Source organism: Engraulis encrasicolus, chromosome 20 (genome assembly GCF_034702125.1).
Source record: "Engraulis encrasicolus isolate BLACKSEA-1 chromosome 20, IST_EnEncr_1.0, whole genome shotgun sequence".
NCBI lineage: Eukaryota > Metazoa > Chordata > Actinopteri > Clupeiformes > Engraulidae > Engraulis > Engraulis encrasicolus.
In genome coordinates this window covers 47,252,915-47,264,837 of record NC_085876.1, presented here as the reverse complement: position 1 = coordinate 47,264,837, position 11,923 = coordinate 47,252,915, and the positions used below count along the sequence as shown (strand labels likewise).

General features: G+C 44.8%; 1 protein-coding gene across 1 annotated transcript in view; it reads right to left on the bottom strand.

Moving 5' to 3' along the window:
• LOC134435945 (homocysteine-responsive endoplasmic reticulum-resident ubiquitin-like domain member 2 protein) overlaps positions 1–3,304 on the bottom strand; it is a 12,288-nt gene extending 8,984 nt beyond the window's left edge. Inside the window, exons 1-2 of the mRNA XM_063184978.1 lie at positions 3,203–3,304; positions 2,551–2,738 (exon numbers count right to left, since the gene is read on the bottom strand). Coding sequence (XP_063041048.1) covers positions 2,551–2,688 — 138 coding nt within the window. The 5' untranslated portion in view covers positions 2,689–2,738; positions 3,203–3,304. The remainder of the gene's footprint in view (positions 1–2,550; positions 2,739–3,202) is intronic.
• Between the last annotated feature and the right edge of the window lie 8,619 nt (positions 3,305–11,923).

The following is an 11,923-nucleotide window of genomic DNA, read 5'->3' as shown; positions in this document are numbered from 1 at the left end:
CGGGCCGAATAAAATGGGCCAGAGTTTGACACCCCTGCCTTAATAGTTCCATTCAGAAGTGGGCGATCATGCATGCATGAGGTACTCCCATGTAAAGAAGCAAGTAAAGACTCTATCTATCGTGACTATCTACTACACCAGTGGTTCCCAACCTATGGGTCGGGACCCCCCTTATGGGTCACCAAAGATCCAGAGGGGGTCGCGGAGCCCTCTTGATTTTAAGGGGTTTCGTTTTAAATATATATAGCCCATGTTGAATAAAAGACAAAGCATTTAACTAATAAATGCATAGACGCAACAAATTGTAAGTGCTACATTAAACATTAATTCTATATTTGACCAAAGACGAATTGAGGAATAAAATAACTAAAATAAGTTTTCGCAGGAAACGGAGGGCATCTTGTGACTCCGTCTCGTGCGGGCGCTCGCGTGGTTGGGTCACCAAAGCTTAAAATAGTAAAAACATGGGTCCCCTAAGAAAAAGGTTGGGAACCACTGGACTACACTAATGCTTGAGCTGCTCTAGTCCCAGACATGATATGCATGTGTGTGTACTCTGCGTAAAGTGATACTGTCCCATTTTTGGAAATAAGCTTATTTTACACCTCCCCTTGAGTTAAATAATAGGGTTTTACCGTTCTCCTGTACTTTCAACCGTTCTCGGGGTATGGCAGTGCAAATTTTACCTCCAAGCTAACAGTTAACATTGAGTCCTATGAGACCAGTTAGCCGCGAGCTGGTCTCATAGGACTCAATGTTAACTGCTAGCATGGAGGTAAAATTTGCACTGCCATCCCCCAAAAACGGTTGAAAGTACAGGAGAACGGTAAAACCCTATTATTTAAAAATGGGTAAGTATCACTTTAAGTACTTGACTAAAATAATAATAATAATAATAACCCTTCTTTGCATCTGCACTTGTTGTTCTGTGTATTTTCTATGCACTTTGTATCTGTTAGTGATGTTGACTATGATTATGTCCCCTTTTGAAATTCTCTTTGGTTATAAAGCGTCTGGCAAATGCAATGGAATGTAATGCTTGACCATGGTGGTGTGATGTATTATGTGGGGTGGCCAGATGTCTGTCTTTAGGACAGACCATCCGTCTTTTCAGTGTCTTGTCCGGCATAAGGCACAGCATTAGGACGGACGCCTAATTGATTAAAAGGTTCTGGTGTATAAGCTTTGTGGTGGCGGTGTGAAATAGTATGCTCCTGTGGTGTGGCTGGCGGATTACTGGTGAGAAGTTGAACAAAGGAGTTTGTTAACCATCCGACCTCTCTGACGTCAAATCTGCCTGGCAGGGTTGCCAGATGAGGCTTATGATTTCCAGCCCAAAAAAATGCTCAAAACCCGCCAGGAAGCACTATATTACGGCCAATTCTATTGATTTCTATGGCCAAAAATTGGGCGTTTTTTTCCTGCAAATTGCCAATTTTTTTACCCGCAGACGGCTGTCCAAAGCAGCCCAATTGGGCGGAAACCACCCAATCTGGCAACACTGCTGCCTGGAGGCCTTATTCCTGCTACAGCAGATCATGGAGTAAAATACCACAAGCACCCCATAATACTCTGCTTCAGCCTGCTTTATGTGGTCGCCAGGGAAACTTGTACATACACGTCTTAATACACAATATGTTGATGTATTTTTATGATAACATAAAATACCTGATGTCCTTTGAGAGCGAAAAAGAGCTACTTCACATCGATGACTTATTCTACAATCATCTGTTGGTCCTTTGTCCAAGTCCAAGATTGTATCTGTGTAAGAGTGGATCTAAGAATGTTTCTAACTCTGACTTCCAACTTTGATAAGACAAAAGTTGCACGCTTTTTCCAAAAAATATGTTCAGATGCAATTTGTGAGGACTGTTGTTGCTGTGATTTTACTAAAGGCCGGATTCCAGCCAGGAGATTACACTAATAGCCTAGTTGTACTCATTCAGCGGAACAGAAGCCAGAGAAGAAAAAATACAGTAGTCTTTTCGTGCCTAGTTACACAACAACTAGACCAATGGAGCAGAGTAGACCACACACAAGATAGGAACCACTGCATTGTGCAATACCTCACCCGCCTCACGTGTAAAACAGGCTGACTCTAGCCCATACAAACTGTCACTCCTAGATTAATGCCGTCATTGCTCTCATTGGTTTACTGGGATAAAGGCTTGGTTCTAGCTAGCCATGTTGCTTGAAAAGGGTGATAATATGGCCTAAGTGATGCTTGGTTAGCATCCCAACCCCCCCCCCCCCCCCCCCCCCCCCCCCCCCCCCCCCCCCCCCCCCCCCCACACACACACACACACACACACACACACACACACACACACACTTCAAGCACTGCTCCCAAGCAAGGAAAGGTGTGGGTTTGGCTTTGAAAGTGGTGATGCACAATTTACCACAATGGTAAATTGTCTGTATGCTATTTTTGCATTATGTTTATGGAAAAAGTGGTGGGGACAAGCTAGGCTAAGGTCAAAAGTGATATGTCCCCACCATCCACACCTAAGATTACACCCATACTCCCAAGGACAAGTGGTTTACTCTCACCGGTTTACTGGGGTAGACGTGAGACAGATGGGCTTTCAGCTTCTCCACTGTCCAGTCCGAGAAACAGCTGATGGTCTGGTCGTTATACTTCTGATTCGGGGCTTTGATGACGAGGGTGACTGGGATATCCATGTTCATTACGCTCACAACATCAAGCCGAAGGAAACTTTTGTCTTTTTTGTATAAACCTGGAAAGGGAAATGGGAGACAGATACAAAATATCTGGTGGATTCAGTCATCCGACATAAGATAAGAGTTTAATTGTAGTTTAATTGTTTAACCACGTTGTGAATGAGTGGTAGGCCTATCGATTTTAGGTCAAGCGACACTGGTCTGCATTTGACAGCCCACAACTGTCAACCGTGCACTGAGTCTGACGCCAATGTTTACGTTTCGGAACAGGAAATTGGGGTTTCATTACGGTAGTGACCGACATAAAAACACAATCGTACACTACGGGTGGAGTAAAACAGCACGAAAAGAATACATTGGTCCATAACAAAGTACATAGCCTATCTTCCAGCTCCCCGAGTTAGCGAGCTAGCTATTCTTGATGCATATCTAAACTAACAGACAGGCACCCTATTCGGATTTCTGATCATTACGTAAATTAATATTGCTCTACATAATCGTGAAGACATCAATTTCTCACCTGTGTACAGATAAACGACTCTTATTGTTTATGAACGCTTTGCTTTTTCATTTAGCTGGATCAACTGTGTCGCTTACAGCTGACACAGAAGAGCTGTCTAATAACCGGAAGTGACGACAGTGTTTCCAAATGACAAGCCCAAAACAACCATCAATCGAGATGAAACTTGTTCTAGAAACAGTTTTACTACTTAAACTATTGTTGATGGTGGTGGCAAGTATATATTCTGCAGTAAGAAATAAACCTCTTCATATCTGAGAACACATCGTTTGGCTTATTTGTGCATGATTTGCTGGCAATTTTTAGTAATAGGCCTGCAAGGCCAGATATAGGTTAAAGGTGTAGGCTTAGACCAGTGGTTCCCAACCTATGGGCCGGTGTTGGCAGGAGCGCAAACAATCCACAGCAGAAGTCCAATGTGCAGGTTTCAGAAAGAGTCGAAGACGAATACCTCACGTCAGCCTCAAGGCATATTTATTTAAAGTATGAATAATACACACTGCTCAGGAGCGGTTGGGCCATGACTCAAGAGCACTCAAGAGAATGATCAAGCATAGAACATTCCTTTATATAGGGGGTGTGACGTCACCAATCATAAACATCTCATATCAAATCAATAACACCCCCTTGTGGTGTGGAACAAGTACAGTACAGAATACACACAGTCAATCATACACATATGTCAACACTCCCACTTATGAGTGACTCGTATCCTGTACAGCTTTTAACAATCAGAATATACACAGAATTAAATCAAAAACATTTCACATAGTACACACAGTACTTAACATATTTACAACTTGTCAGACACTACTACCAAACATGACTCCAGAAAATTTCCTCAGTTTAACCTTTGAGACAGGCTTGGTCATAGCATCTGCTACCATTTCATCTGTTGGACAGTACACAAGTGTCATCTTCCCATCTCTAACAGTTGACCTTATGAAGTGATACTTGATGTCGATGTGTTTGCACCTCTGTCTGCACACAGGATTCTTCACAAGTGCAATGGTGCCCTGGTTATCCTCATGAACAACAGTTTGAACATATTCATAGGAATCCATACCTTTCAGTAATTGCTCTAAGTAAATACACTCCTGTATTGTGAGAGCTAAAGCCATGTACTCGGCTTCACAAGTGGATAATGCTACTGTGGGCTGCTTCTTACTCTTCCACCATACCAGTGAGCTGTCTTTACTCATGCTCACACAGTAGCCAGACGTGCTCCGTCTGTCGCTGGTGTCTGCGCCCCAATCTGCGTCACTGTATGCCCGGAGGCCTAAACCATTGCTGCTTTTCCTAAAAGTCAGCTGCTTGTCAGTCGTACCTTTAAGATAACGCACTGCATGTTTAACTGTCACCCAGTTTTCCTCTGTGGGGTTTGCAAAGTGTTGTGAAAGCTTACCAACCACAAAACTAAGATCAGGTCTCGTACAAGTAGCTAAGTAGATCAGACTACCTACAGCTTCCCTGTATTTTGTTACATCTGTCATCTTCGGTGCATCGTCATTGTATTCAACCTTTTGTTCACATGGTGTTTCACGTGTTCTGCAATCCTGCATATCAAAACGCTTGAGAATCCTCTCAGTGTACCTCTGTTGTGACATGGTTACACATTCATCATTCTGACTGAAATCTATGCCTATTAAGTGTTTTAATCTGCCTAGGTCCTTCATTTTAAACCTGTTGGAGAGCATTGCCTTAACCTGCTCAAGGCTTCTCGTGTTGCTTGCTGCGATGATAAGATCATCCGCCCAAAACACAATTATCACCTTCCCTGCCTGCTTTGACTCTTTTGTGTATACACAATGGTCTGCTGGATTCTGTTTAAAGTCATCATTAATCAAACATTTGTGCAGCATCTCATTCCAGTTGCGCCCCGACTGTTTTAAACCATAAATTGACTTTTGGAGTTTACACACTAAGTTGTTTCCTACTTTTTCATAACCGTCAGGTTGCTCCATGTAAATGTCTCGGTCAATGGGTGCGTGTAAGTATGCCGTCTTTACGTCCATTTTGGTGTAGAACTAAGTTCTCTTGTGCTGCCTTTTGCATGAGTACACGCACACTTGTCATGTTTGCCGTGGGGGAGAATGTCTCACCATAGTCGATCCCCTCTCTCTGGCTATACCCCTTCGCCACAAATCTGGCCTTGTACTGCTCACGTCCGTCACCACCCTCTTTAATTGAGTACACCCACCTACCTCCCACTGTCTTTCTGCCCTCTGGCAATTTGGTCAGGGTAAAGGTCTGGTTCTCCTCTAGTGACTGCATTTCCTCGTCCATTGCCCTCTTCCATTTACCTGCTTGTGGTGATGCCATAGCCTGCTTAAAGGTCAGTGGCACGCCACACACTGCTCGGTAACAATAGTCGACACTGGTGAGTGTACTATCATCATCACCATCACTGTCTTCCTGAGTAGAGTAAGCACTGAGGTAACTCGGGGGCTTACGCTCTCTAGTGGGGTACCTCCCACTGCTTGGGGCCTGTGGTGTCACCATGTGGTGCTCCTCACCATCATCCTCTGGGGATTGTGGACTGTCAGTCTGGGTGTCTGTGCTCTGAGCACTGGGCTGTGGTGCGTCTGTCTTGTTAGTATGTACAATAGGGTCAAGTCTTAAGTCTTGCGTCTGAGTCTCACTGTCACATGTGGTTTTAGTAATAAACTTAACCAGTCTGTGCTTCTGCACTTTTCCCTTATTGGGGTAGTAAACTAGATATGCTGGGCTGCCCTTGTCGTGCCCTACAAAGAGCCCCTTCTCACACCTGGGATCTAGTTTACCCTTGTCTTGTTTGTATGCATAACACTCGGATCCGAATTTGTGCATCTGGGCTAGATCACACTTCTTCCCTGTCAGTGCTGTGTACGGTGTTGTGCCAATGTGCTTGTTAAAGCATCTGTTTCTGGTGTATGCAGCTTCCTGAACGGCATAATGCCATAAACTCTTAGGTAAGTTGCTGTCAATCAGTTTACACCTTGCCATTTCAAAGAGAGTACGCCCTTCCCTCTCAGCTATGCCGTTCTGGTGTGGGGAGTAAGGACAGGACGTCTCGTGTCTGATTTTGTTCCTTCGCAGGAGTGTCTTAAACTCTCTGCTTGTGTACTCGGTCCCGTTGTCTGACCGGATGCATTTCACATCGCCATAAGGCGCTACATCTGCCAGGAATTTTTCAGTAGCCTGTACGGCATCACTCTTCGCTTTCAGAAAGTATGTGAAAACTACTCCTGTGCACACATCTGTGAATGACTGCATGTATTTGTAACCGTCTATGGAACCATTGGTCACTGGACCAGCTAGATCAGTATTCACCAGCTCAAGTGGTGTTTTCACCTTTTCAGTTGCATTTCTGTTTCTCGACTGAGTAAACTTCCCTTCTATGCACACATGACATTCTTTGTCAGGCTTACGCTTTGCACCTTTAATGTGCATGCCTACTGTAACATCTTGCAGTTTCAGTATGTCATCGTAATTACAATGCCCCATTATCTCATGCCAAGTTTGGATATCATGGCTAACATTGCACACATCACTTTCATCACATTCGGTCGGCAAGTAGTACATTCTGTCACACACATCAATGTTAAACCTTGCACCATTAGGCGCCACAAGAACATTGTTACCTTCTTCGAAAAGTACCTTGGCACCGTGTGCAGTGGCACACTTCACGGAGAAGAGTTCCTGTGGGAACGAAGGGATGTACAGGGCGCTCTTCAGAGTCACTGTGCATATTCGTCCGTCGCTGTCAGTGAGACACACCTGTGCGTCTCCTCTGCCTTCCGCCAACCCGAATGTCCGCCTCCCGTCGGCCAGCTCCATGCTGTGGCTCTCCGGCTTGAACGAGCTGTCGAAGGACTTGAACCGGCTCCTGTCGTTCAGCATGTGGGATGTCGCGCCTGTGTCGACGATCAGCCCTCTCTCGATCTGCCGCTGCTGCGCTGGCTTGCAGGTGTCCACCCGGAATGTGAAGTCGTCTTTCGCGGGTCCCCGCGCCTCGATCCGACCACCACTCGCTGCCCGACCGCCACTGCTACCACCGCCGCCGCCGCCACGATTGCTGCCGCCGCCTCTGCTACTGTCACCACTGCCGCCGCCGCCATCACCGCCGCTTCTGCTGTTGCTGCCACCACTGCTGCCGTTGCCTCTGCTGTTGCCACCACCGCTGCCGCTGCCTCTGCTGTTGCCACCACCGCTGCTACCGTTGCCTCTGCTGTCGCCACCACCGCTGCTACCGTTGCCTCTGCTACTGCTGCTACCACCGCCGCGGCCGTTGCCTCTGCTGTTGCCACCGCAGTGGTCTTCAGCGCGTGCACACCTGGACCTCTGTGTGCGCTCGCTCTTCCTGCAGGCTTTGTCGCTGTGGCTGGTGCTTTTACAGGAACCGCACCAAACTTTTCTTGCGCAGTCATCTTTCCGATGTCCCTTCTCTCCGCACCGCCAACACGCCATGTCTGTCGAAGATCCGCCGACGTTCTTTTTCCTCAGAGCTGCGCGAGCCTTCAGAACCCTTTCTCCCGCCAACTCGGCTACTGGCTCAGCATCCTCCGAAGCCTCGAAGTTTCGTAGCTTAGCCTTGAACTCTGCTAGCTTCATCTCCGTTGAACCGTGGGTTACCATCAGCGAAAACGGTTTAAACATTTCTGGTAGTCCCCGCATAATCATTGCCATCATCAGCCCTTCACTCGGTGCCTCGCCTGCACCTCTGAGCGCTGTGAAGATCTGCTCTGCCCGGATAATGTACTCTGTCACAGTCTCTGTGTCCGCTTTCTTCAGCGAGGTTAACGTTATGTACAGGGAAACAATACGTGGCCTACCTTTCCCAATGTAGTGCTCTCTCAGCACCTTCAGACTCTCGCGTCCATTATTTTTACAGTCTCTGAATATCAGTCCCAGACTCACGTTGTCGAGCAATGGCGCCAACGAGCAGTAAGCATCAGCGTTCAGCTCATCATCCTTGGCTCGTTCCTCAGCCGTCAGCGGTCCACCAGGCTCGTGAAGAATAGTGTCTTTTAAACCGACACGATGCATACAGCACAGCATCCGTTCCTCCCAGAGCTCGTATTCTTCAGCCCTACCGTCAAACACCGGCCACTTCGCTTTTTGATGCGCCATTCTCCTCAGCTTCTGTTAGCGTTCCCGGTTTTAGCGCGCTAACTAGCTATCACACTTTAGCTGACTAGCTAACGTTCGCCACTTTCCGTTACTGCACATTGTCGTCGATACTGGGCCCATAACCTGTTAGCAGGAGCGCAAACAATCCACAGCAGAAGTCCAATGTGCAGGTTTCAGAAAGAGTCGAAGACGAATACCTCACGTCAGCCTCAAGGCATATTTATTTAAAGTATGAATAATACACACTGCTCAGGAGCGGTTGGGCCATGACTCAAGGGCACACTCAAGAGAATGATCGATCCCAGAACATTCCTTTATATAGGGGGGTGTGACGTCACCAATCATATACATCTCATATTAAATCAATAACACCCCCTTGTGGTGTGGAACAAGTACAGTACAGAATACACACAGTCAATCATACATACATATGTCAACAGCCGGGGCCCACTGGTGGGCACTGAAGGTATTCCGAGTGGGCCTTGAAATAATATTCCAAAAATAATAATCATATTTTGGTTTGTGTTGCTGTTGATTTATTTGACTTAATTGGGTCAGAGGTGGGCCTCAAACTTTTTTTGACAACTTTGAGTGGGCCCCAAGTTGAAAAAGGTTGGGAACCCCTGGCCTAGACACTGCCCCCCTGTGTTCCTTTTTTGAACCTTAATCAGGAGAAAAGACCATTGACAGTAGATATAATATATACTGTCAATGGAAAAGATCCATTGAGATACCCTTTTCGATTCTGTTCAATCATATGATATGATATGATATGATATGATATGATATGATATGATATGATATGATATTATGCTATATTATATTATACTCGTCTCTAAAGCCTGCCTCTGCCTGTAAGACAAGCCTAGATCTATTTGGATGACAAACCTGTGTGTGTCATCTCTGAAGTGCAAGGGTATGGCTTACTGTGTCCCAACTCACGTTGCCCCCTGATAAAACCCTGGCTTTTCAGATGGGTAAAGAGTGGCTAAAGTATTAATCATCCAATATGCAGGGGTAGCACCACATTGCAAGGCCTATCCACACAAAGTTACTATGTTCAAGTCAAAACCATAATTTCATAGAGATAATTCATTAATATACGTGTGTGTGTGTGTGTGTGCGTGCGCGTGTGTGTGCGGCGTGTGTGTCTGTGTGTGTGTGTCTGTGTGTCCTCACTGAAGGATAGGCCTCAGTGAATGGTTTACCGTACTCCAAGTGTGCCCCAACTCACGTTTCCTCCTGATAAAACTGTCACGCCTAGACTGAAATCAGGGCTCTGACGAGAATTTACTGACGACTGACTATACATTATCTGGCACATGTCATAAAGATTAGTCTCTGTTTCCTGGAGCAATAGGCTACAGGTCGTACTTTCCACACAGACTAAAGTTAGCTTTTAGTGAATTGAGCATTTTTCCCCCAAAAAATGAAAGTGACCCCAATCATGAGACATAATGAAAAGCATTAATGATATTGAAGGAATATGTTTAATCGTTAACGTGTATTTGAAAATAAGTGATTGAAATTATCTGCCTGGTGTTGCCTACAGTTTAGGCTAAATCAGGTCACCAGGGTTTATGACTTCTGTAAGGTGGAATCTATATAATATTCCTCAGAACTACACAATAGCCCTGTTTACACTGCAGGCCATTGGACCAGGAACTTAAGCTGTCTTATACTGGCTAGGCCTGGGCTGGGCCAAACCAAGAAATGTCCCTGACAATTTCGAGAATGTGCTGTACTGTATAAGTACTTTTGATTGATTGATTGATTGATTGATTGATTGATTGATTGATCGATTGATCCGATTGATTGATTGATTGATTGATTGATTGATTGATTGATTGGTTGATTGGTTGATTGGTTGATTGGTTGATTGGTTGATTGATTGATAGGTAACAGGCCCTCCTCAACTGCCAGGGCCACCGGTAAGCCCTGGTGCCTACAGGTCATTTTTGAATGGGTAACCATGGCTACGGTCTAGCATTCTAATTCGAATTTTCAGTCGGCAGAAAGAAATGAGGGATACACAAAAATAGCTGATGTAATAATTTAATCCCAATTTACATACATTATATTTCATTACATTAAGCTGACAATGTCAATCTTCTTACACTTGTATTAATAAATGGAGGGTATTGATTACAGTCCCTTGAGCAGTGAGGGTTAGACAATCTAAAGACTATCCACACAAATGACTCAAGTGCAAAGTTACTATGTACAAGTCAAAATCACAATTTCATACAGCTAGTTCCCATAATCACATGTGAATGGTTACTTGACAGACCTGCTGATGACTTTGTTCATTCAGGTCATCAGGGTTTTATGGCTCTTTTCCAGTGGAATCTCTAGAGTCTCTGTATAGGATTCCACGGAACTACGGAACACGGAACTTTACTGTTATTGGTTCACCAGTGTTACTTGTCCTGTCTTGCACTTTGATGTCAGTCTGTAAATGTCAGTCCTGTGAATGTCTTTGTCCTTCATGGTATAGAGAGAGAAACGTAATTTAAATTTCCTTCAAATGACCTGTGCATATGAAGAAACTGACAATAAAAGCTGACTGGACTGGACTGGACTTGACTTGACTTGACTTGACTTGACTTGACTTGACTTGACTTGACTTGACTTGACTTGACTTGACTTGACTTGACTTGACTTGACTTGACTTGACTTGACTGGACTTGACTTGAACTACATGGAACTGAACTCAATAGCAGTAGACTTCTTTACCCAATGACACTACGGGTATCTTGTCACTAATAGAGTTAACATATGAAACAAGAGATCCGGAATACACAGAAATAGTAGCTGATGCGATTTATTTATCACCTTTGGAAATGTCAGAGAAGCTTGGAAGTGTGTGATGTGTGTTTAGCCTATCGTCCGAAATCAAGAGCAGGACAGCACTCCAAGTTTTGTGGTTTATTGCCCGTCAGACGTTTCGGGTTAACCTTCTTCAGTGTTGGGCACTGAAGAAGGTTAACCCCGAAACGTCTGACGGACAATACACCACAAAACTTGGAGTGCTGTCCTGTTATTTATTTCATACGTATATTCTTGAGGAATGAACGCTAAGGCCTACTAGCTCCTTACTAAGGTTAAATTGGTAATAGGCCTAAATCCCTTATTGTGCATGAAGAAGACATTTACATACATTTACATACATGCCTAACAAATGTTTGATTTTGCTTTGTACATGCCTTACAACTTATAGCCTACATGCACATTGTATGCATTAGTGCCAATAGATGTATCCCTAAAATAAAGTGTTACCAGTAAGGTTGAGAGAAAGCCATCTAGGGTCCCATCATCTTCCAATAGCCTACATACAATATAATGAGGACTCTGATCCTGGGTTCCCTTTCTCCCTGGGCCCGGGACAACAGACCTGTTTGTCTAGATCAGGGTTTCCCAAACTGGGGTGCGTGCACCCCTGGGGGTGCGTGGCCTGCCACAAGGGGGTGCGCGAGCTGAATTGAGCAATGGCCGATATGTGTTTCTATACAGATTCAAAGAAAATGAAGTAGTTTTTAATTGTATGGTGAATTGTATGCTTTAGGAATATTGATGTCTATTGGAAAATTAGGATTCCCTAAATGACTC